This window comes from Mus pahari, chromosome 16 (assembly GCF_900095145.1).
Source record: "Mus pahari chromosome 16, PAHARI_EIJ_v1.1, whole genome shotgun sequence".
Taxonomy (NCBI): Eukaryota; Metazoa; Chordata; class Mammalia; order Rodentia; family Muridae; genus Mus; species Mus pahari.
In genome coordinates this window covers 20,790,393-20,817,471 of record NC_034605.1, presented here as the reverse complement: position 1 = coordinate 20,817,471, position 27,079 = coordinate 20,790,393, and the positions used below count along the sequence as shown (strand labels likewise).

Genomic DNA, 27,079 nt, shown 5'->3' with positions numbered 1-27,079 from the left:
ATTTCCCAGAAAGAATGTTTCTGTGTAAATAAGAAATTACAGTGCAGGAAAGACATACAGATATTCTCAACCACATTAACCTCTGGTTTGTGGGGTAAAGGAAGCCAAAGGGGAAGAGGGATTACAGCAGTGGTTCTCCATCTTACTCACACTGTGATCCTTTAACACAGTTCTTCATGTTGTGGTGACCATAAAATTATTTTTCTTTCTACTTCATAACTATAATTTTGCTACTGTTATTAATCATAATATAAATATCTATGTTTTGTAATGGTCTTTGGCAGTCCCTGTTAAAGGGTCATTTAACTCCCAAAGGGTAGTGACCCATCGGTTGAGAACTTCTGGGATAGAGTTATTGACATACATTCCTTTTTTTTTTTTTTTTTACATTTGGTATGATACAAGCAAAGGAGTTTAAATTGTGTCTGTGCTAAGGAACATTTCATGGGATGCAAAAATTTGTAACCTGTAACCTGTGGAAAGAATTGGGCAGTGAATAGGAAATAAGCAAGATAGAAGTTGTGGAAGATGCCTCTGATGTCTGATCTTTAATAGAGAGGGCAGGGACATCTGTGAGTTAGCATGAGAATGGAGACTTTCAGAATGGTCAAGTATCAGAAACTATGTTAGCTATGGAACATTCAGCATCTGAGCTGCTTAAATTACGAACAACATTTATTACTAGTACTGGCATTAGTATTATTAGTATTAATTATGTTATTATTTATTAGGGTTTTTTTTTTTTTTGAGGTACGATTTCTTTTTGTAGCCCTGACTTCCCTGGAACTCACTCTGTAAATCAGGCCTCAAACTCAGAGATCTGCCTGTGCCTGCTTTCCGAGTGTTGTGATTTAAAACACATGTCACTAGACTGAACAAAGAACAACTTTTAATCTCCCAGCCTAGCTTGTGATGCTATGAGAAATGGGGGTGGATTTGATTATTCTGAGTACAGAGAAATTGGAGAAACTAGGCACTGTACCGACCTGTCCCTCCTTAAGATAGAGACAAACTAAGGAAGTCAGGTCTTGACGGCCTTGCTTGCAGGAGTAAGTAGAGGCATTTGGTTATTTCTAGCTAAGACTCCCACAGAGATCAAGGACTAGAATACAGTGGAGAAAAGATGGGTAGTTTACCAGGAGACTGAAGCATGTGAGAGATTGCGTTTGATGTCCAGTGCATTCATCTGGGTAAGACCATGTATGCAGGAGAGCTAAGGAAGAGGTTGATTTGGTAGGGACCTCAAAGCTAGCATGGCGCTTTAGTGACTGTGCCAAACTCCATGGTGAGATGTGATTTTAATGAACTTGGAGAGGCTTTGGTGGATCTAACTGATTTAGACAAGCATGTAAATTGATTTCTAAAGCTATAAAACAATTAAGAGGGGGATGATTAAAGGCAGAAGACAGGTCACTTGAAGGTAAGTGTGGCAAGGTTTGTGTCCAATAAGTGTTTCTAAGGAAAAAAATGGACAGAAAACCAAATGTTATGCCAGTGAGGTTCTAGAAGGCTGTAAGATCTGAGAAACAGTTCACAGAAGACATAAATGATAAAACAGCATAGGTCAAAAAGATTAAGCTTGACCAAGAGCTGAAGAACTGGTTTTGAGTATGTGGCAGTGTATATCTCTCCCTTACAGTAAAGTGTATTACGGGTGGAGGCTGTTCACCCAGCCTAGACACTTTCAAGTGTGACCAATAGGTAAGGCAAGAGCCAGTGTGGGTCCAGAGCCTGTCAGTGCTGAGGAGCCACTTCTAATGGCCAGCATTGCATGCTAAATTGTGACCATGACTCCACCAGGTCTAAGGTAGGCTGAACATCTCAAGCTTTCCCCATCCCAAGAGCATCAGGAGAGGGGAGAGATGTAATAGCCCTATGGTAGTGGTAGCAGCACTCTAGGGTAAGAAGGCTGTGTGGTTCATGAAAAAGGACTGTGGGGTATGGGTGGCTAGGTGGCTAGGTGGCTAGATGGAGTATTTTTCACCTATAGCAGCTGTAATGAGCATTGCTTTTTTTTTTTTTTTCAAGACAGGGTTTCTGTGTATAGCCCTGGCTGTCCTGGAACTCACTTTGTAGACCAGGCTAGCCTCGAACTCAGAAATCCGCCTGCCTCTGCCTCCCGAGTGCTGGGATTAAAGGCGTGCGCCACCATGCCCAGCTGAGCATTGCTTTTTTAATGTCTCTTTTATTTGTTTCTTTAGTCAAGACCACAAGGCATTTGGAATAGATGACAGTAGACCTTCAGAGAACACACTATCCTCTTTAAGATCCAATATATACAAAGAACAAAGACATCATTAAGGGCAGAAAATACTCTCAAGAACGAGAGGATGAATGATAATCCCAATGCCAGAGGAATCTTACTACTTATTAATTATGGACGAGGGAGGCCCCTAAAGCTAAACAAACCACAAAGGTTATTACTACCACTATTGGTTACATGCTAAAGCCAGGTGGCAAGTCCACGGTGTTGGTGATGCTACATGTTTTTGCTGCAGAACAGGGAAAGATCAGGTTGAAATAAAGCTGGAAGATTTCACCTGCTTTCTGGCTTTCTTTAGTACCAGGAAGCACTATATAGGATGCTAAGGGAGAACTGTTTTCAGTAATCCTGTTCAGCTACATACCCTGTTTAGTAGCATTATGATGTGCCTACTGCTGCAGTAATGACCAGACTATTATGGTCTAATATTTGGCTTTCTGATTGGAAAGGTCACTGCCATTATTTGATAAAAAGATGTGGTATGTCTGTCAACATTTATACTTAGGTTCATAGATTAATATAACTAGCAATAGTCATATATTTAGTCAGACAGCTATATTATTCCCTTCCAGACTCACGGAGAATTGTAGAGGACAAAGCAGAAAGAATCCAAGGGATGGAATTTTATGTTGCAGTTTCCTTCATATTGAAACATTACCTCCTAGAGGGAGGAGGGAAGCTTTTAAGACTCAGGGATTGAACAAATCATAGAAGGCACAGGAAGTGACTAAAACTACAAGACTCAAGAAATTAATGAAAGATACAAGATTCTTCATGCCTTTTCTTCATGCCATATCAACAGTAAGCATTGTTGAGGTTGAGAGATCCTAACCAGATGAACTGCTTACATATCATCTAGGGAGTCTTGGGAATAGAGCCCTTAGATGTTGTTAGCTATTTTTAGGGTAGGCTTTTTAGCAATGCAGAGGCTGTTGAGTCATCTGAGGTCTTATCATAGCTCTTCATACGCTTCTGTAAGAGACTCTAGCGAGCCTACTAGTTCACAGTTAGACTTCTGACTACTCATTGCTTTGATGTGTTGTGGGTCTCCTATCCGAGGCGAATAGGCCCTTAAATCATCGTTTGTGTTTCATGTAGTGCTGGTTTTTGCATGCTACAAATCTAGGATCCTGTGCAAGCTATATCCACTAGGCAATAGTAGCAAGACTGTTGATGGGATGACCAGCCACATTTATGGTTGGATTTGAAGCCTGCTTTATAGGAGGGTAAACTAGTTACTATGGAAGGCGATAGACTCCCAAGAGTAATCTTTGGATTTGTTTTGTTGAGTGGTCAAGTTGCCAAACCGCCGCCTTCTAAATATTTCTGTTTATATCCATAGATGAGCACCTGCTTCCGGCCTTGGGCAGAGAAGCTTTTGATTGCATTGGGTAGTGATTAATGCCGAGACGCCTATCTTTTCAAAGTGCCGAGAGTGATTGTGGATGCTTAACTGAAGACGAGGCATCTATGCTCACCCTCCCACAAAGCCTAGGGAACAGTACACGAGAAGGAGAAAAAAAGACTGGAAGTGCCAGAGCATGGGACAGAGTGCTGGGAAAGGCTGTCTTCTGGACATACCATGGCTGTAAGACTCATAAATCCACAGCAGCTGTGCTTAAGTTTGCTCAAGACCTGCACAAAATCAAGCAAATTAGTTCTGGCCCAGGGAAGAGGCTCTCTAGGGCCCATCCCTAGCTGAGGAGTTATTGCTAGTTTGTAGCTACTGGGGACAGAAGGTTACTTGTCTTTGAAGTGTGGCCACTGGAAGGGTTGCCTATTTCGGATAATTCCACTCCTGGAGGTATAATAGTAACAACTAGTTGGACTCCGTGGGTTATAAGAAAACTAGCTTGGAAATAGACAGCAGACAGGATTGAAGGGGGAATTGAAGGGAGGGGTAGGTGAGTTGATATATTTAAAATGCATTGTATAGATCTGCAATATTTTCAACAAGTATTAAAAGTGTAAAAACAAATTGTTGGTGGTGATCAGATTAAAAGTAATTTATTCACTGCTGTTAAGACTGCAAATTAGTCAAGCCACAAGTTTTTTTAAGATTTATTTATTATGTGTAAGTACACAGTAGCTGTCTTTGTATACTCCAGAAGAGGCCGTCAGATCTTGTTACAGATGGTTATGAGCCACCATGTGGTTGCAGGGATTTGAACTCAGGACCTTTGGAAGAGCAGTCGGTGCTCTTAACCACTGAGTCACCTCTCCAGCTCCTTAATTTCTTACAAAATAGTGACTTTAGGTGTTATTTCATGACTGACTTCCTTTTAAGATATCTAATGGGCATTATTTATTTAAGAAGATAATTCATGACTCAATTCTATGCTCTGACCAGGAAACTCGTTTCAAGGGTAACGAGCATGGCAAGGTGAAATAAGAGAATGGTGGAAGGCATAGAACTAAAGCAAAGGGGTCCTAATCAAAGCTGATGTGGACTTTCAGGGCAGTGGCTGATGTATGAAAGACAAAAAGGTCCAGTAAGTCAAATGCAGAGGACACATGGGCATTCAAGCCCCTCAGAAACACAGTCACCTTGTGTCTTCTTCTTTTTCTTTTTTCTTTGTTTTTATGTAGCTGGCAGTAGTATGCTTTATATCTAGTCTGAGATGAAAATTTGACCAGTTTCTTAGGGGAGGAATGTGCCTGTTCGATAAGACCTACTCTTCAGAAGGAAGTTTGTGACTAGGTCAGGTTTTGAGATGAATTTTGGGATCCTGAGCAATAACTGGGAGGTTTCTATAAAGAACACTGTATGCAGTGTCACTTTTCAAAATCCTGAAGATTATTCCTGCTTTTCGAGAGAGTAGGTGGTGGATAGGAAAGAGGAATTGCACTGCTGCGGTGGTCTCTTGTCCCTGGGGAATCTTCTCCTCTCTCTTTTGTGAGATGATTAGTGGATTGATTTTATTTAAACTATAGGAAATAAGTGAAATAATTAATTGTTTATATCAAAAGCAAACGCATTAATGAAGTAAGTAAGGCTTTCCATAGGGCACCTGGCTTGCCCCCAGCCCATAAATGCTCCTTCTGACTTTCCAACACAACTGCCAAACTCTTGTCTCCATACATTCTTTCAAAATGTCTTTTTCCCTTCCAAATCCACTTGGTACTTTCATTATGGTCTTGTTAAAACTATAGGATGTCCAATGGGGTTTGCTAGATGGATTTTCCCTTTAGCAATGAGCAGCCAAAGAGGAAGTGCACAACAGCATTTCTAGTCAGTGTTCCTTCAGGGAGACACACTAAAGAAAAATAGTGACACTCCTGAAGTAAGAAGATATTTTAATTTGATGTTGTTTGAACAGCTAGAATTTGGAAAAATGTTTGAGCTTTCCCTTTATGTTAGCACCTTATACAATATCCTGAATAGCACTCCTGGGGTAGATAATACCATTTTATTAACATGTGGAACAACTAGGGCTGTGCCCCTAAGATATATGTTGGCTGTAGGTTTTATATAAATGAATATAGGCCCTCTTGTATAATTGACAAGAGGAATTCACCAATATAACCCCCTCAAGTGTATACTGCTGCTTCCATCCCCCTGTAGAGAGGTATAGAGACAAGAAAAGAGTGGGAAGGCAGATGCTGACTGCTGTAGTAAATAAACCAGGACCTAAGGGTGCATGAAGAACTTGTAAAGTATATGTTATGTTTTTCCTTTTAGATCTTGAATTTGCCTGAACTGATTGATGATTGCAAGTATAGAACGAACCATCTTCGGGTACAGAATAGAAAAGAGCTTGTGAAAATCCTTTCAGCACGGTAAGCTTCAACCTGATACCTACCTAAGTGAAGCTTCTGGTTCTCCCAGTCAGAGACTTTGCATGCCCCCTGCCCCTTTTACATCAGTTTGTAGCTCTCTTCCATATCCCAAACTAATTAATGAAAAGACATCTTAAAATTGTTGTTATTAAACAACATTTGAAAGCATGTAAATATTTCATTAAATACCAACTTCTAACAATGGTATAAACGAAGGTACAGTAAGTTCACTTAGGTTGTTTCTCTGTGGTGTATAACTGTTTGGTTTTAGCATATCATAAATTTTTAGCTGTTGCATATAGTTTTATGTTACCGCCTTTAGCTCTGAGAGGTGACTGAGCTCTGGAGCCCCCACCCAATTCCCTTTTGCTCTACCCGCCTTTGCTCCAGGAAGTGGGTCTAGCTACCAGTCTCTACCCTGCTTCCCTTGAATCCCCAGACAAAAGACAAACCCACACACGGTTTGTTCCTTTACAACTTGCCTTCTTGGCACAATTGCTGGGCACTTAAATCTCCCACCTAGAAAAGCTTGCCCTTACCAGCTTATTATCTCTATCTCTCGATCTGCCCTAAACTTGAATAGCTAGTCCCACTGAGCCCCTGTCAAACATCACTAGCCAACCTCCTGTAGTAGTGGCCACAAATCCCAGTTCCCACCCTCCTCCCCCTACCCGACCTTACCTGGTTGCTTTCTTCTCCCTCCAAAGCATGGCAGAAACTCCTCTCTCCTTTCTCGAATCTGCCTCCCCCCTCCCCACCCACCCCCCACCCCCCCGGGACCCAGAAGTCCTGCCTGTACTTTGTGCCCAGCAATTGGCCCTCGGCCTTCTTTACTGACAACCAGGAACTAATTGGGCAACAGGAAGTTAGCATCAGAACCACCCCCTTCAGTTAGCAGCAAGCACAACAGGAATTTAACATTACTTATGTTTTCTCTGTGCTGAATGTTCTGTACCTCATTTCATTTAACCCTCATGATCTTCCTGCCAAGTAGGTCCTATTGTTCCCATTTCACAGATAAGGAAACTAAATATGTGGAGGTGAAACTAAGAGTTTTTTAGATTTTCTGAGCCGTTGGTGTGAATGAGTTACTGTGGTGGGAAATGCCAGAATAAGTAATGAATCATAAAAGACTCATTTTAATTGTGTGGTTGGTTTCTAAATTTCCATTTATGTCAGGTTATACTTTTGGAAGACATACCAATTTTTGAATTTTGGGTAAAAAAATAAGTAATAATTCCCACTCTTTCATATCAGTTTCACTTTGTTTGCTTCCTAATTTCTGTCTGTAGAAATAGTCTCTGTGGGTTTTGTGACTCCAAATGCCCACAGGTGTTGTTATTCAGTGGTAAAGATTTGCTTTTGTCATGCTAGTGACATAGGGCTCTGTTCAAATGCCCATGTGGTTCCATGTAATATGAATTGAAGTTCTAGGAAGTGAAGTCATGCTAACAAAACTTCTATTATGGTTGCCTTGCATTTTGAGACTTTTCTGTGAAATTTTTGCTATTCCTTTACCCATGTATGCCTTTCTGCATTATGAACACTTCTCTACACTGTCTATCCTCCATGTGTCACATGCTGTTTGTGTCAGTGGAAGGGGCGAATGCACACAGAGTATGGGAATGAGAATTGGGTGCCCCTTTCCTGATCATTAGTTAAATATAATTCTGATTCTACTGCAAAGCCTCATAGCCCTTAATGATTAACCTTTCTTCACAGGAGAATTACCCATTCATTTCTACTTTTTGACTCTTTGTCTCTAAAGCATTTTTAATTCATTTAATTGGTTGATAGGACTTTTCCTTTCACACCATAGTTACCAAATCTCAATAATAGGCACTTGTGAGAAACTTATCAAAAGCTCTTTGATAGACTAAATAAATCATGTTCATGCTGTGAGAAGAGTAAGTCCCAAGAAATATAAAACCAGGCAGATGTAAGTATCATCTTATTAAGTCACTAGCAACTGGACACACAAAATTAGGGTTTCTTGTGCCCTAAAACTTTGATAAATTCAGTTGTAGAAATGTACTGTTCAATGACTTCCAGTAGAAAGAGAGGGAAGAGGGGGGGCATTTAAACTATTTTTAACTCATAGGCTTATTATTTTTTATTGAGATTCAAGAAAGAATAAGAAAGTATACTGAAAGGAAAAATCTAGTAATGGTCACAGAAAGAAACGTTGGGAGTTCTTCACTTAGGGTGTTCTTTTTGTTTTGTTTGTTTGTTTGTTTGTTTTTTTGTTTTTTTGTTTTTGTTTTTTTGTTTGTTGGTTTTTTTTTTTTTTTTTTTTTTGCAGGACCAGTGTTTACAGTCCCTTCTTTTTGTGTGTTGACTTTTTTTGATATTACCTTAAGACTTTTATGATTTTTTTGTAAGATTTATTTATTTATTATATGTGAGTACACTGTACCTGTCTTCAGACACACCAGAAGAGGGCATCAGATCCCATTACAGATGGCTGTGAGCCACCATGTGGTTGCTGGGATTTGAACTCAGGACCTCTAGAACAGCAGTCAGTGCTCTTAACTGCTGAGCCATCTCTCCAGCCCCCGACTTTTATGATTTTTTTTTTTTTTTTTTACTACTCCCAATACTTTCTCACACAGGGTATATCAAAAAGCTGGGAGGAGGTCTTGTCTATTCATTCTCACCTATAAGCACATCCTTTATCTCTCTGAGCAAGCACTGCCAGTGAGTTAATACTATTTAGTGGTCCGCTTTCAGAAGTCTTTACCAATGCTTTGAAGCTTGTCATTCTCATATATGATCTACGTTATTCCAGTATTTTGAAAATTTACTGGCTTCCCAAAAATTTCAGGACTAAGTTCAGTTGATTCAGTTTGAAATCTAGGGTCCTTCATAGTGTGATATTATGGAAATTTCCTGTCTGTAGGTATCTAACTCATTTCAGTTGGAAGCCCCTAATCTGGCCACACACACATTTTATGTGTTCCGTCTTCTTTCCCATACTTAGCATGTCCTGAAGCAGATGTAGCTAGATGGTCATTTCTACGTTGCTGTGAAGCCACACTCTTATATTTTTTCCTGGGTCCTCAAACAGATAATGGCACCTTTAGGAGAGAAAGTATCCACTCTGTAGCTCATATCTAGCCTGTAATCAAACGCAAGTAAAATGGGCTAAGTCCTGGGGGTGCTATTGCTCAGGGGTCTGCATTGTTTAGTATTCTGATCTTGACCTAAGAAGTTTCCTTTCGATCATTTCAGAAATTGTGAAACATTTCAGAATGTTCCACGGAAACAGAGACACGTTAGAACACAGAGAGAAGGGAAGGGGAGGGACTATATTTGCTAGCTCAAGCCCGAAACAGGTGATTATTCTTCCTTTTTCACAGATGCCAGTCCTGAAATTTAGGAAATGTCTTACTTTTCAATGGCTGTGAAGTGATCCTATGACCAAGGTCCAGGGTGTTAGTCCATGACCATCATGGCAGGAAGCATGGCTTCAGACAGGCAGGCATGGTGCTAGAACAATAGCTGTGAGCTTGTCTCCCTTTCCTCAAGCAGGAGTCAGAGGGAGGAGGGGGAGGGGGATGGGGAGGAGGAAGGGGAGGGAGAGGGAGAGGGAGGAATGAGCTAGCTAACTGTGAAAGGTGTGGGCTTTTGAAACCCTAAAGCCCACCCTCAGTGACACACCTCCAATAAGGAGACACATCTCCTAAACCTTAACAAACAGTTCTACCAACTGGGGACCAAGCATTCAAATATGAGTCTATGATGGCCATTCTCATTCAAACCACCGCAGGTTGTATACACAATGAATGGATAGAAAAGGTATTTTAAGGACTGTACCCTTTTCATATACCATATTTCTCTCTCACAGTGACACATAGCAACTCTGTACTTGTTTATTAATTCAACATGTACTGCCTGGAGGCGCTTGCTTAGTAAGTGAATAAGTTATAAGGGTTGGAGATAAATAAACCAGGGAAGTACGTAACTGAAAGACAACAAGAGAGGGGAAAGGACCAGTACCAAAAATTGAGAATGATGCTGTTTTCATCCTTATTCATGCATCAAGGGGCCTGGCAGATAAAATGAAGAGTGAATAGAGGCATGTAGGAATTGAGAGAAGGGAGTCAGCAGACCTCTGGAAGAAGTTTCTAAGTCTGAGGGCATGTGATAAAGTTCAAGAAACAGTTCAAGATGCTGTGTCCTAGGCTAGAGGAGCAAGGGGAAGGTCAAGGTTGGGGCACAGACATTGAGAAAGGTGAAAAGTACATCAAATCATGAAAATAAAGCCTGTTTTTTTAAATCAGGGTGATGCTTAAATTGTGAAATAAAGGAATTATAGTTTTTTGGTAGGGGGTTAAAAATGAGTTAGCTCTGCAGCAAATCTTTACTTGCTAGAAAGTTCAAAGAATTCCAGTAACCTTGAGCCAGTAAAACTTCCTTTTATTTCAGTGGAGTGGCCATGGAAACTCAGGTGTTTCCATAGCAAGTACTTCTATTAAAGGAGCCTTACTCAGGGCTCTATTGAAGCCCATTAAGGGAATGTTGTTTCCCAGGGAGCACCTACCATTTCAACATACCCCCCAAAAGGTAAGCCTTTATTCAGTAGGGCCAGTAAAGCACCTTGTTAAGGAACCACCCCACAAACAGGTGGGTTCAGTTAATGCCATGCTAAAGAGGCTGGAAGGGTAAGATTATGTACTTTGTCTCCGAGAGAGTTCTTATTCTCCATCCAGTTGCCATGAATTCTCTAATTCAGAAAGGTGCAACTTTTCCTTTCTCTTCGTTTTATTTTGGATATGGGCCAGGAACTAAGTTAACTTTTTCTAGAACCTTGGATTTTTAACTCTTTATCTTAAGGTACCTCCCTATTGCCTCATCTTGCTGAACCTCCATACCTCTGCCCTCAGGTCCTTGCTTCCCTGCTTTCCCTTTCCACCCCACCTCCAGGCAGCTACTGAGGTTTACAGCTAGACTGCCTGTGGTTTTTCTATTAGATGCTAATAAAATTGTTCCTGACCTTTCATCTGAATTGTTCTTAAGGTGTTTTCTGTTTGTTTTGTTTTGTTTTGTTTTGTTTTTAATTAAGAAGACTAAGAACCCTGAGAGAACCCCCAATTTCACTTGTAACATTTAGTACTCAATACTGGACACTCCCAAATTTATTTACTAGCTCATTCACTCATTCATTTATTTTTACAAATATAGAATATACCTACAATATACCAAGGACTTCTCTGAATGTTGGGAAATGGCATAAAAATATAGACAAAATGTCCAGCTTCCTGGATGCTTGCAGACTTTCTAGAAGACAGTTCTTGCAGTTGTTTTGAGCATGTTTTTCATATAATGTTTTCTTTAAAAAAAACTTTTTGCTTCAAAAAATATTACAACTGGAGTACATTAACCATTTATTGACTTTTAAAATATATTAATATAAACATGTTATATTTTTTCTAGTATTTGCCAATCCCTTTTGAAGTGGAAGCATATTTTTAGATCAAAAGTTACATCGACATGTGAATATAGCAGGGGTTTGCCTGTTGTCTATTATGAAAATAGGTACTTTTCTTATGTGCCTACATATACCCTCATATGTCAAACTAGGGCTGCATTTCTGAGAATGAACTAGCAGTACAGATAACTTTAAAAATAAACTAAAAATAAACTCTAGGCATGATGAACTCATAAGAAACTCAGTTCTTGCACTCAATTTGACACCCCAAACTGAGAACTGAGGCATTACCAGATTTTTACAAGTGTATGCTCCTCAGTAGACATATGGATTTCCTACTGTGGTTCATAATCTTCCAAGAATTTTCCTCAGCAATGACTATTTCCATCTTTGCCACAGTAAGATTCATGTGAAGTCTGCAGAATCAGGAATTCCCTTTGTACACAGTGGAATTCTTAGACTGCTCAAAGGGCCTGTGGGAGGTTTTCTTTGACTGTTCTCTTGGAGTACCTTTGGAGGCTTTCTCAGAGACTCAGCTGCCTGCTTTGGTCATCAAGGGTTTCTGTAGCCAGCACACACAGTTCCCTCCAGGCCTCTCAGGTGTTCCTAAGTCCCCACTGTGCCTGCCAGCAAAATCTTTTTTTCTTTTTGTAATGTGGAAGACTTTCCCCTTGAGCTTGCCATTTTATCCTGAGTGTTACAGAAACTCTGTTTACCCAGCTGCTAATGTTGAACACCAGGTAAAGCTAAAACATATTAAACCTTAGCTAAAGCCCAAAGAGTACAAATAGCAGATTGGTCCAGGTTCTGGCAAGCACAAACACATCCCATCTTTGCGATGCTCAGGAACAACAGACTCCTCAACTTGTGTGACTTGTAATAGATAGGACCACAAGAGTATAAGTCCTTATGTGTGTTCAGTCCAAGAAAAGGGGGATGGAGATGATGTGTTGTAGTTTGGGGAGAAATATCAGGAAGCCCTGAAATGAGACTGAAGGAAAGGCAAATAATGGCGAAATGGTAGAAATAACATTCATAGCATTCCCAGCCTCCCCCCTGCATTCCTAACATTCTTTGGTCTTTGCCTAGATACTCTGGTGCAGCAGACACTGAGGTGAAATGTGAAACCTTGGCTTCTGAGGAGTTTCTGGTGTAATTATGAGAGCAAATACATAAAGCAGTGAATGACTCCACACCAGCAGTGTGTGGCTAGTGCCAGGGTGGCCAGTGTGCTGTGGAGCTTAAGAGAAGGGACTAAGTGCTTCAGCCAATGTAAGCCAGGGAAGACTTCCTGGAGGCAGTCCCACTTGTCATGGATCTTGAAGGACAGATGGAGTTAAGTGGGGGAAGGAAAGGTTATTTTAAAAAACAGAAATATTTATGTGAGCTAATTTTAAAGACTCCAAAAAACTGAAGGAAGAAAAAAAAATGTGGTTTGGAATGACATGGGTATTAACTTTTAAACGTTGGGAAACTGTTACGAATGTAAAGCCAGTGTCTCTTGGATTCAGTCCAGAAAGTCATTGTTAAAAGTGCAGTGCTGCTTTCTCATGGGCAAAAGCAACAGTCTGCACAGTGCTCCAGCCATCGCTGGCTGATTCGATCCCTTAAATGATGTCTCAGGGGCAGGGCTGTGAGCTTACTTAATTTTAGAGTTTACTATAGTGAATCATTGTGAGATTAAATGGTCCATTTTAGGGATTTCGGAAAAGAGGTGTTAAATGTTTTTGGAATTGAATTAAGAATTTATTTTTTAAAAGTTCCTCTAATTGTCACCATGTTTTTTTTAATAGATATGTACAAAATTTTTGAGACTTGAACCTGGAACATAAATTCAGTGTTAAAAGAGGGACTATAAGCTCAAAGGTACCTGATTTAACATTAATTAAACTGAATAAAGCAAAACCAGCAACACTGACATTTTGTGTGAGGTCCATGATCCCCGTCCCAGGAGATTGAAGAGAATCTGAGGACACACAGGTAGTTAGGACCTCACTCACTCTGAGCAGGGCTGCAGGCAGGCAGGGATGCAAACGCATGCTACCACACTTAGGCTGCATACAGGAAGGCAGCACACAGACTTTACAGACAGATACAGTCAGTGTGGTAAAGGCATAACCTCAGGCAAAGGCCCAGGCCTCTGACCTCAAAGTCATATTTATACAGAGTCACACAAAAATGGTCCTCTGTCAAAGTCCTTATAGAGCAGATTATAATTATTATTATATTATGACACTGTTGCTTTTGGGGTGCTCCAGGACCAGGATCAACCATTTTGTGCTGACTCTTAAATGTATATGGTTTTGAGTTTTGTTTCTCATACTCATTTGAGTCTCTGAAATTCAATAAATGATCTTTCAGTGAATACAAGAGCCAGTGTACAACAGAGCTGTCACAGCAGAGTTGAATTAGCTAAAAAGGGATGATTGCAATGCGAAGGCCAACAAAGCCAAGGGAAAACCACAGAGACTCATGCTCACACAGTCAGAGACCCTAAACTGCAGGCCATGGTCTCCTAACGCTCATCTTGAACCAGTTCTCTGAGTTTCCTGAGCCTCGGGTTTTTGTAAGTTAGGGACATGCGACAATGCCTACACCACAGTGAGTGCTATTACCAGGGTACAAACTGTGAAGCTGATTCTATTGTGCAGCATAAGCTACATGCCCAGGCGACTGGAAGATATATTGTTACTTTTGTTTTATTATGACATACTTGAAAGATGACAGATTATGACCAAATGGACATATTTGACAGACAACAAGAGAGGAATTATTTAAATGTTTGGTTTGAATTTTCAAAGCATTTCAGTCTACCACAGTAGGAAAAGTATAGTAGATTAGCTCTGTTCATGTTGATAGGAAAGTGGGGTAGAGGCCATTCCAATCTGTGGAAAAGAAAGCAGAGAAGACAGAAGCAGAGCCAGGGATACCTTGAGAATTGCAGACAGAATGATATTTTTAACTCAGGAAGCCATATTTTCCAAAGAGTCTAAAGCCTATCTAAAGAGCACTTCCAACTGGGACACACATTTAAAACAGGAGCCTATGAGGGATATTTCAAACCATCACATAGAAATACCTCAATCCTCAAGAATCATCAATTATGGTATACTTTTTTGTTTTAGAGACAGGATTTTGCTATGTAGCTCAGTATAGCCTTGAACTCATAATAATCCCATCTAAGCCTCTTGAGTACTAGAATTACAGCCATTGCCACCTTGACCAATTCTGATAGTTTTTAACAATTCCAGTTATAATAATTTTGTTAAGTCAGAAAGTTCATGTAGTTGAGAGTTTTTTTTTTTCTGCTAAACTATATCATTACAATAATTAATTTTGGAAATTTTTATTTAATACAATAGTGTTTTGCTGTCAACAGAAATCTTGATTGGAACGAAATAAATATAGTATTATTGTGTGATCTAATTTGGTTCAGTTGGCCCGGGATTGTAGTTAGAAAATTTATTTCTGGATAACTTAAAAAAAAATGTAGCTTTCAGGACTTAGAAATACATTTAACTTCGTACTATTTTACTAATGAGGCTATTCATAGGGAGCAGTGTTTTTGAAACCCTTTGAATTGGGTCTTCACCACCCCTGGTCCATTCCCTTTCAAGAGACACTTGTTCCTTAGTGTAGGCGATGAAGTTTGAAGTTTGAACACTTTTCTTGAGTTGCTCCTTACATTTGCAGCTATCTTTGTTTAGGAATGAAACACTTCAGTGTGTTCTTTAGTTGCTGGGCTGTTAAGTATCTATCTTTGTTTTCCCATTGCTGTTATAGAACATTCTGACCAAAAGCATTGGGAGAGGACAGGGTTTATTTGCCTTACAGATTATAGAAGCCAAGTCAGGAACTCATGTAGAAACCTGAACCCTCATTAGGAAGTGAGGCAGAGACCACAGCAAATGCTACTTACTGGCTTGCTTCTGTGTTCACATTCAGTTACTGTCCTTGAATTGCCTGGGTCCACCTGTTCACGGATGGTATTGCCTACAGTGGGCTGGCTTCTCCTCGAGACAATCTTCCACACACATGCCTGAAGGTCAATATATGGGAGAGACCTCTCGACTGAGGTTTCCTCTTCCTGGGTGTGTTAAGTTGACAACTGAAGCTAGCATGCTGCCTCTTGCCAACACTGACATGTAGACACGTCATTTTTAAACCATGACTTTTCCTGTCTTGCATGTCATCACGATCTTATTTTAACAATATAATATAAAATGCAGCACTACTTTAAAAGTCTCCCAGTCTACAAAAATTGAGATGGTTTAAAAGTTCAAACCAGTCTCTTTAAATTATCCAAAGTTTCTTAACTTTGTACTCCCATAAAACTGAGAATTACACTACTTTCTGACTCCAAGAGGGAAGAAGCAAGGCATAGAAACAATCACACTTAAGAGAGAAACCAAGTCCAGCAATGTAGCCCAAATCCTATTGCTCAGTCTGGTATCTGACACGCTTTCATGATCATCTAGGCTCCAAAGAGCTTGTAAGCTCTGCCATCTACAGCACATCCAGCGTCGTTTATAGGCTCAGGCAGGCTCCACTCCACACTTGCCACTGTCACTGCGAGGTATCCTGTGGCCTTGGCATTTCCAATGTGATAGGTTCTTCATTGAACCAGAGGCTACACCTTCACCAGTGGCCTTTTGACATTTCTGCCTGAATCTACACTGCTACAAGGTGTGAAGACTTAGCTTCTCTGTGTCGTTCCTTGAATCCTCTAGCTCTCATACCATCTAAGTCAGTCCCATGTGAGATCCTTAAACATTTCCAAATTCAGCTACCTGCTTAAGATGCAGCCTTGGTGTTCCTTGGAATACAGTTTTTATGTCCTGAGCATGAGGAAATATTTTCTAGATTTCCTCTCAAATATGCTATTCCTTTATTAATTACACCTGACTTTTCAATCCTAACTAAATAGGATTGATTGCTCAGTGCAGCACAAAGGTTTCATTTTCACAGTATATATGCTATGAACAGCACTATTAGAGTTTTTGCTCCTTCTGAGACTTCACAAGCCAAGCCTTCGTTGCCCATGTTTTTCTTAAGTATAAACTTCTATTAAAAATAACATGCTAACAATGTATTAAGGTTCCAAGTAGGCAGTCATATTCCAAAAGAGACAAATAAGGCCATAGCAAGTGATTTAACAGCTAGAACAGTCTCTGTGAACAGCTTCAGCCAGGGTGTTCAAACTCTTTTGGAGTTATCCTGTGTTACTTTTATGGGTAAGGTTTCAGCCTTTTCTTCTCCAATTTATTGCACTTTTGTGCTGTCTTTCCCGCCTTTCACAGTTTGGACTGTTTCACGTTAAAACAATGAGTAGATGCTATACATCAATCTCCTAGCAGGGGTCCATTTATTTGCACGGAGACTTTATTAACTACTGGTTCTCTAAGAGAAAGGTAAACTTCTATCATTTTGAATGGCTGGAAGGAACCTATATTCCACGTAAAATAGTCCTTCCTTATATGCAGTTTGATGACTCAGAAGATCTGACGTTCTAAAATTAGTTGACTTTTTTCCTTAAGTTTGAAATAGTTTCAAGAGGGTGAAGGACCTGATTTCCTAGTGTAAAGAGGGCCTTCCATCAGAGTGGGTTATAATATGGAGGTGTTGGAGAGGTCATCAAGCACCAGCTGCCCATGGAGGGTGGAGAAAAATGGCCTGAAGAGCTGAGAGCAGTCAGAGGTCCATGCCTTTCTTCTGAAACACACTCAGGGCTGGGAGGCAGTGGCTACCTCTTTGGTGAACTTCACTGCTCCTGCAACCTGGCAGCCATCAACTCTCCTATGTCTACATGTTTTTAATATCCGCAGAGAAACTTAATGTTTTCTTCCTCTGAACAGTTTTGTTGGTCTAATTTTCCATATGATCATGTTTTAGGATCTCCTCTGCCAGCCCCTCTCATGATTTCCGTTAGCATCTCATGAGGATGCACTTCGTGTGATTTATATACATCCTCGCCCTACACATTTAGCTTATTGTAACCTCTCTCCAACCTCTCCTACTGCTCTGAATCATAGCGTTGTCAGTTTATCTTGCATCCACTGCAGCGGGGCTAATTTGGATAAATGGAGCTGATGTTTGGTGAGGGTCACATTTGTTTTCTTATGCATTCCTTGGCAGCTGTGCCATTATCAGCTAATAGATGGTCCCTTGTAAAATGTCTATATTTGATGTAGTACATTTTCTAAATGTTGATTATTTGGAGAGAGATTTAAGGCCATGTTGTTATTATAAAACCTGCCTGGAGGGTGAAATAAAGAAAACCAGCTCTGGGAATCATCCCTTTGGCTTACAGAAAGCCATGGGCCACTGCCAGTCTATAGATGCTCCCGTGGTCAGGGCAATTTTAACTCTGCAAGAGAGGTCTCTGTGACAGAGTCAAATGATAGAACGGAATTCCAGCCATTCTCTCCCACCTTCTCCATTGTTTCCCAGCCAGCTATAAACCATTCCATACTGTCTTTTAAAAGAAAGAGCATGGATGGTGCTTGCAGAATATTTATATGTATGTGTAGGGAAGGAGGGGATGGTGGTAGTGGGCAAGAGTCCAGTAAGTTCTGCTTCCCTAGATAAAACACTTAATGCTCTCATTCTCCATTGGAACTTAGTGCACAATTTTCAATTTATAGAATGTTGGAGGCTGAAATACTTTGTGAACTGGATAGATCTTGGAAAGACATCAAATTTAACTCTTTCCCTAGTGTAAAAACCTAAATTATCTGTATCACGATGGGCCCCCGGGATCCTTGAAAACCTGGTGGGAGATGCATGGGCCAGCTTTAAACTCATTCCTTGTAGGTGATCAAACTCTCCAGACTTCTCTGGACACTCTTGTTTCATTCTTGACTTGTACACTGGATAGAGAAGCTGGAGACCCACTCAGTCTCCCCACAGGCAGGTTTGCTTCTCTGTCTGTCCTGCTTATTCCTCTCCCACCTGCCTGCCTGCCTGTTCTTGGCCAGAATCCTGTCCTCTTGGCTTTTATTCTCTTAGCCTTGGCTTTACAGTATAGGCCTCCCTTAGTCTTTCCCTCTGTGCAGTGATGTTACTGGTTAAAGCAGGCTTCACTTCTCTTTCTGCAGTGACAGCTACTATCTCAGCAGAGACCTGATTTTTATCAATTGTTCCAGGATATTCACTAGTTATCAGGGCTCCTGGCCCTTGTCAGCTAGACTGTCCTTAAAGTTTGTCAGGTTTCTCTCTGCTTCTATGGTAAGACTGGATCTATCTTAGTTCTAGCTTCCTGTATTTTTTACTATCACACGGTTTACTAGTGAGGCCCAAATTGGAATCTCTTGATAGCCAGCTCCTTTCTCAGAGCCCTTTCAGAATGGTTACATATCCCCCATTTTTTCCTATCCATAAACTTCATGTTTAGAATACTTCTGGCTAGAATCACCCCCCCCCGTTTTTCTCCTGTTTTTCCTTCCATTGCTTCTTTGCTTCTCTCTGTCCTCCCTTCACCCTCCCTCCCCCATTCATTTTCTTATTCCTTCTCTCTTTGTCTCTCCCTACCTCCAACTTCCTCTTGTATCCATATAGGAATGAAATTTTAATATTGTAATTTATAAATTTATATTTTCCCTTCTTAATGACTCCTTTACCCCTCTTTTGTGAATTGTTTTTCTTTTCTCATTTGCTAACTTTAGAAAAAGAAAAATCCAGACATTGGAATGTCTGAGTTTATTTAAGTCTCAGTACTCTGTTCAATTTAATGAATGGAAACAAAAAAGGCAAATAAAAATGCTGGCCTGGATCTTTGTGGCTCTGGGATTGGCTCTTTTGGTGGCCATTTAGATAAATTTGTTTTGGGAAATGAGTGCAAGGGATGGTTTCAAGCTGTTTTCAGATGTATCAACATATAGCAGTATAGTCTAAAGTAGAAAAAATTAAAGTGATCAGAAAGAAATTGTTAGAAATGTGATTGTTATTTAATGATTTAATATGCTGTTATCTACAGTAAAGGAGAGAGGATGAAGTAGATCTTAGTACATACTAGAAATGCAGGATGTTATTAAAGTAGATATATTTGTTAGAGTAAAAAGGTACTAAGATACCAACACAGTGTTAAAACACTTCTTAGCATGTTACTAAATCCAAAATCAATGTAAAGAAACAAAACTGGAATGAATTGATTTCTGGCGTGTTTAGCAGCAATAGCCCCAGCAACAGAGATAGCTACCATCAACAAGGTAGTTCAAATATCTCAGTATGGTTGTCTTCTAAATCAAAATAATCCTAATGTTAGTTTTAAGAATAGCCGTTGTTTGCTAAAACACTGACGTTGACAATCCCAATTGTAATATGTACTAATGCTAGAGCCCAAATGAAGATTTAGCTGGCAGAGGTAGTTTGGATAAGAATTACAGAAAATGTAGTTGGTTTCAAGTAGATGATTGACATAGCTAAAGAAAAAATCTCAATAGAAATCCAGAGATTAACCAAAGAAATGACTCACAATAGCTGAGATTCTAATGACAAACCTGTATGGAACAGGCCCTCAGTCTCACTGAAAATCAAGTGTAGCCATTACAATGACTGAAATGAGTTTTTCTCTTTAACCATTCAAATATTTAACAATTAAAATAATTATTATCACCACACGCATATATGACATATTGATTCATGTCCTTTAGGGAGAAAGTAACTGGGTAAAGGGTTCGTAGAGTCCAAGGAGTCATTATTAATGACCTGATCATTCTAGTTCTGTTTTTTTCCCTTGATATCATACTGAAACTCTCTAGAAAAATAAAGGTAAAGAAATTTATAATGATAAAAGGAAGGACATGCTACAAAACACATAAGAGTTCTCCACAATGCTGGAAATAAACCGTGTGATATGATATTTATACTCCCACTGAATATGAGTTTTGTAAGAATTTGTAACTGTGTGGGAAATGTTTATTATATAATATTAGCTTTTAAAGGCAAATTTACAGGTTACAATTGGACCTATGTACCTCTATGATTTAGTTGTGCGATTTATACATGTTCATGCAATAAACTCCAATCAGAAACATTAGAAATGTTGTATCCACATTGAATATGCACCCTTTTGTCATGGTTATCCCCAATATTCTACCACTACTATTTACGTTGCATGCATGTCATAAGTAATTGCCTGAGGATTTGAAATGCACAAGAAGCTGTGCTTAATAAGCTACATGCAAACACCATTTGCAGAACAGATTTGAGCATTCAAGGCATCTGGCATCAACAGGGATCCTGAAGCCAGCTTACCGTGGGTACCAGAAAAGACTGTACATGAGACAACAGAAAGCAAAAACACAAAAGAAAGATGCCAAATTTTCACTTGGCTTTTCCTTGATACTAAGTAGTTTTTGCTTTTATATCCTTAGATTTCTGTTTCCTCAATTTTTAAATTGATTAAAACTAGTAAAAAGCACAATGCATCTGTTTGCATTAAAGTAATCCATTAATTTTTTTTATTGCATATATTTGAGGGACAGGGTTTCACATATGCCATGTTGCATCTGTGGAGGTCAGAGGACAACTTGCGGGAGATATTGGTGTTGGTCCTGGGTACTGTACTCAGGTTATTAGTACCTTTACCTGCTGAGCTGTATTGCTGGCCCATGAGAAGTTATATATATATATATATATATATATATATATATATATATATATATATATAATCAAAGAATATTATATTAGAAGTAACCAAAGTAATAGAGGCAGCAACAAAAAGAAACTGAAACTGAAAGCTTTTGGACTCTGCTCTATCTAGTAAGCACACAGATATTCTATTCTCAGCTTATACTTAAGAAAGGGAAAAACAGAAAGAAAGAAAAGCACAGAACACAGAGGTTACAAGTCAGCAATTAATACTATTTATGGAGATGCCCTTTGTCAGTAATTCATGTTGTTTGACTTCATATGAAGTAAGCAATGATTAACTACTATTTTACTCTAGAAAAATGGCTATATTTTTATAATGTCAATTTTTGGGTTTCAGGTGTAGTTCTATATAATGGAAAGGAAAACCCAACTTGGTAAGAGCCAAAGGACTCTATATTTTATTTGTATGCTACACAACTTTTCATTCTTTGGTATAAAAGAGGGAGTGTTTAGATGAAAGACAGTCCAAGGACTTCTGTCATTAAGTAGCAGAATCTACTAACAATTATGCATGTTTCTTGTGGTTGTTTATGGTATTATTTAATAAAGCATACATACTCATTTTAACAGCAACCATATGAAGCCGTTAAAGCAATATTCACTAGCAAAAGTTGTATATTCGAGAACTGTCAATAATTCTGTGCTAGTGTCTACCATATTTTTACTAAATGTATCACTTTATACAACAGCAGCAGCAGCAGAATATGACATTTGATTAAAACTATTTTCACCAGAACAAAATATAAAATAAAGACTATATGCTCCTTTCCAGTAGCTTTCACCTGCTCCCCAAAAGAGCTTCATCCTTCTACAAGATAACAGTACAGCAGCCCCACCTGGACACCAATAGTGATTGTCCACTCTTTTTAAAATTTTTTTATTGGCTATTTTTTTATTTACATTTCAAATGTTATCCCCTCCGGAAACCCCCTATCCCATTCTCCCTCCCCCTGTCTCTATGAGGGTGCTCCCCCACCCACTCATGCCTTCCAGCCTTGGCATTTCCCTACACTGGGGCATCAAACCCTCTCAGGCCCAAGGGCCACTCCTCCCACTGATGTCCAACAAGTCCATCCTCTGAATATGTGGCCGGAGTCATGGGTCCCTCCATGTGTACTCTTTGGTTGGTGGTCCAGTCCCCAGGACCCCCTCAGCTCCTTCAGTCCCTTCTCAAACTCCTCCATTGGGTATCCCTTGCTCAATCCAATGGCTGGCTGCTAGCGTCTGACTCTGTATTTGTCATACTCTGGCAGAGCCTCTCAGCAGACAGCCATATCAGGCTCCTGTCAGCAAGCTCTTCTTGGCATCCGCAATCATGTCTGGTTTGGTGGCTGTATATGGATGGACACCCAGGTGAGGCAGTCTCTGGATGTCTTTTCCTTTAGTCTCTGCACCACACATTGTCTGCATATTTCCACCCGTGGATATTTTCTTCCTCTTTCTAAGAAACACTCAAGCATCCACACTTTGGTCTTCCTTCCTCTTGAGGTTCATATGGTCTGTGAATTGTATCTTGGGAATTCCAAGCTTTTGGACTAATATCCACTTATCAGTGAGTGCATACCATGTGTGGTTTTTTTGTGACTGGGTTACCTCACTCAGGATGAAGAGCTCCTGATGATGGCATAGCAGCACAATGAGCTGCAAATGTAATAACAAGAACCAGACGTATTTAACCACTTATCCAAGAGCAAAAAGAAAAAAGAAAAAGCTTCCAAGTTTGCTGTCTAGCTTGATTTGTTTCTAAGTGCCATTGGCCTCCTCTGGGTGTATCCAGAGAGAAAATGATTTCAGGATATTTTTGAGTATGGGACAGTTTTATAATTGGTGCTAGGAGCATATGGGTGGCTGCTGGGGTGCTCAGGGTCTAAGTTCTTTATTGAGCTGCAGTGATTAAACTAAGAATCTATACCTCACATTTCTCTCCCATTAATTTGCCTTTAAATACTCACTGTCTTTTTTCAGTTACTGGAAGGCTTGGTAGGCAGACTGGAGAGAATCATTCTGGACTCTCCCCGTTCACCTAATCCAGCTCCAATTTGACTCATTAAAGTAGGGACTTTAACCAACACCAGAGTTACTTGTGTCATGCTGGAGAATGTAAAATACTGACATTATTAAGAAGAATTCACTTAGCTAAATATGTCAGGATAATCCAGAAGCAGCAGAAGGGATTATCATAATTTGACTTTGCCTAAAATCTCAATCAATCCATGGTCACAGATATAGCATTTTATCGGGGAATTGATTCTAAAGAACAGGAATACGTGTTAGCTGGCATTGCAGTAATATAGCTTAGCCATGCTGTGTACACTGAGCATGCCATACAATATATTTCAGATTCATAGCCCCCAAGCATGGGGAGCTGGGGCATTTATTTATCAGCCCACCACCCAGAGCCTGAGGGTTGCCTCTAAAGTTTAATCCAAGCCACAAGCAAAGAAACACAGGGCTTTGAATTTGGAGGAAGCTCTATATGAACTTCGAGTGAAATCCAGATTGACCAGAGGACATGGAATGAGGTATTTTTAGCCTTTACGGATATTGGTGTCTGAGGACAAGAGAGGGGAAAGAGTTGTGGTTAGTGTAAGTTGAAGCTTGAATAAAGCTGTTGAAGTTCCAACAGTTGTTCTGTCCTATTAAGGTATTTTAGTAGTTAAGTTATAGGTGTTTTAGATTTTATTCTGTCTATAAATTGGGCATAATAATAATAATCCCCAGCTCTAAAACTGTGAGAAAATGAAAGGGACATTGTAAAGTGACTGCCATACAATAAGCACTACTGTGTAGTGCTGTTAGGAGTCTGGCAGGGTGGCAGCAGAGTGGTGGTCGCTCATTTGCTTTGTGTAAAGTAATTTTGTTAGTGTCTCTCAAGCTCTGTGTCCTGTTGACTTGTATAAAATCTTAACCACAAAAAAACATTTTTTTTCTATTTTCTTCTTAAGCTGAGTCTTGTTTTTTCCTTATGCATTTATTATTTGAGGCCTTAAATACATTTTTATTATTCCATTTAAAATCACGTCAGCTCTGTTTTAACTAACAAGATTGCTTTTTCTATCTGCTTCTGTTTCTTACAATACTCACCAATATGACATCAGCAAGTCTCCATTAAAGTTTTATAATAGAAAGCAGCTTTGCTACCAAAGAGGAAAACTGAACTCTCTGGGCATGTGTGAACCACTTGACGGGGAGAAGTGTTACATGTTTAACTGATACACAGAGGTACCTTGGATAGCCTTGTCAGTAGCTCTTATCAAACACAGGGCATGCTACCTATGGGATTCATCATGGATTTCTATTTAAAACCCAATTAAAGCAATAACATTGGATTAATATTAGCTGCCTCTAAGGAAGCAGTATTGGTTACTAATTCTTGCTATTTTCATTTGTAAGCAGGAAATGAGTACTTACACATTTATTCAACAAATATATATTAAGTTCCTACTCTGTCAAGTATTTTTTAAGAATCTTAGGATGAACTTCTCAAGCATCCATAACAAATTCTTTTTCTTCACAAAAGGCCAGTAATCATTGGATACCAGGCTGCCCCTGTGATTACAGACTGGCAGAGCAGGAGAGTGCCCAATTTGCTTTCCTTTCCCAGATTCCAGCAATAGTGAAGACATATATTTCCTATGTCCATAGATTCACCAGTCCATCATCAGCTCCATCCATCCAGGAGCGCGCTCACTGGCTTCCTCCTTGTAGGTGATGGGAAGAGTGTAGGTTCTGGAGCATGCACTGTCTGGCTGTTCATTCATGCTTAAGGTCATGTATATGCATGACCTTGGGAAATCATTCAAATCTCCATACACTTCAGTATAAAATGCGATGCTAATAGGATTTCTCCCATAAGATTATTGTGAGGATTGAATGTGATATCTATGGAAAGCACTTAAAACAGTTCCTGGCACATAGCTTTTCCATAAAAGTGTCAGCTATCAAATGTTAGGCTGTCTTGCTATAACAGCACAACAGGAAAGAGTCCGGCCTGTCTTAAAGTGCTTCCTGCCTTATAGTGCTAGCAGCCAGTGGGGATCCCATATGCTTCGTTAAACCACAAGACTGCTTTCATCATTCTACCTCCCTCTCTCCCTCCTTCCCTCCTTCCCTCCCTCTCTTCCTCTTAAAGGGTTTGAAAAGTATTGATTACAAAGGAGTATTACAAATTAGTTTATATCTTTAAACCTTTTTAGAAGTTTGTCAACATACTCATAGTTATGTATATACACATAACATAAATTCTCTTTCTGAATTGACAAAATTGTTTTGTGTGTATGTGGTATAAGGTATATATAGCTATATACTTAATATAAATTACTCACAGACTAGCCTGTTATATGTCTACTTCATAGTATATTAATAATTTTATTACTTTTTATCATTTGTAGTCTTTATTTATTTGTTTATTTTTGTGGCATGGTCTCACTGTGTAGTCCTGGCTTGCCTAAAACTCATTATGTAGACCAGACTGGCCTCCAACTCAGACATACCTGCCTCTGCCTCCTGAGTGGTGGGGTTAAATTGCCTTAGGAAAATATTTTGATTATTAAAATAATTTGTTTTTTTATATCATTAGACAAATGGAGTCTTTCACTATAACTAAATTGACAAATCTATTTCTTATTACTTGTTAATAGATTGTTTTCAAGAATTTCTGTTGTTGCTTGTTTGAGGCAAAGTCTCAAAGTCACTGAATTTGTTCCTCTAAAGTACAAGTTAGGTTGAGTGTCTTCATTTGGGTATTTCCAGGATGGGTTTCTGCTCAGTGGTAGGGTGCTTGCCTCACAAGCACAAAGCCCTGCGTCTATTCTCAGTACTGAAGGAAAAATATAGGAGAAGGGGAAAAAAGATTTCAGTGTGGGTAGAGATGGCCCTACCTGGGGATCCATCCTGTCTGCAGACACCGAACCCCAACACTGTTGCTATTGCTAAGAGGTGCTTGCTGACAGGAGCCTGGTGTGGCAGTTCCTTTGGAGGTTCTGCCAGCAAGTGATCAATGCAGATGTGGATGTTTGGAGCCATCTATCAGACTGAGATCAGGGACCCTGGTAGGAGAGCTGAGAGAAGGCCTGAAGGAGCAGAGGAACATTGCAACCCCATAGGAAGAACAACATAGGCTGCCTGGACCATCCAGTGCTCCCAGGCCTAGACCATCAATCAAGGAGTGTACATGGATAGATCCATGACCCCACATATATATGTAATAGAGAGTGGTCTGATCTGAATCAGTGGGAAGGGAGGCCCTTGGTCCTGTGGAGGTTTGATGCCCCAGTGTAGGGGGATGCTGGAACAGTGGGGCAGGAGAAGGTAGGTGGGTAGAGGCCACCCTCATAGAGGCAAAGGTGGGGGGGGGAGAGAGCAGATGTGGGATGGGGGTTTGTGGAGGGGTAACCTGGAAGTGGGCTATCAGTTGAGATGTAAAGAAATGGAATGATTAATAATATAATGATAAAAAGAAATGGGTGAAAAGGACACTATGAAAATACCTATAATATATTTAAGTCTGTGCATACATACATAGTTTAAAGGGGACTAGAGAGATAATTCAGCAATTAAAGATTAGATTCATAACCATAACATATATAGTTTCCCATTGGTCTGACAATGCTCCCCCATAAGAGCCATAGACCAACAAAAACCTCAACACCAGGTATAAGAAGCCCTCTTTTGAGTTGTTGGTCAGGTAGCCCAATAAATTCTCCAAACATGACATGCTGTTGCTGCTTCCCTTTGTTGTACACCAAAGATAGAAGGTTCGTCCCTATTGATGAAGAAACTGTATACTTTAGACACAGGATATGGAGGAATGGAGCTGATCTGTGAAAGCCTCCTCCTTAAGGACCAGCTATCATCCTGGGTGCCTCCAAAAAGAAACTAGAGAGAGCACATACTAGTAACCTGACAGAACAACTAGAAACCCTAGAACTAAAGGAAGCAAATTCACCTAA

General features: G+C 39.8%; 1 protein-coding gene across 2 annotated transcripts in view; it reads left to right on the top strand.

The window, feature by feature from the left end:
• Sugct (succinyl-CoA:glutarate-CoA transferase) overlaps positions 1-27,079 on the top strand; it is a 728,955-nt gene that overhangs the window by 315,405 nt on the left and 386,471 nt on the right. For both annotated transcript variants that reach the window (XM_021215549.1, XM_029547521.1), the window contains one exon: positions 5,946-6,043. In XM_021215549.1, coding sequence (XP_021071208.1) covers positions 5,946-6,043 — 98 coding nt within the window. The remainder of the gene's footprint in view (positions 1-5,945; positions 6,044-27,079) is intronic.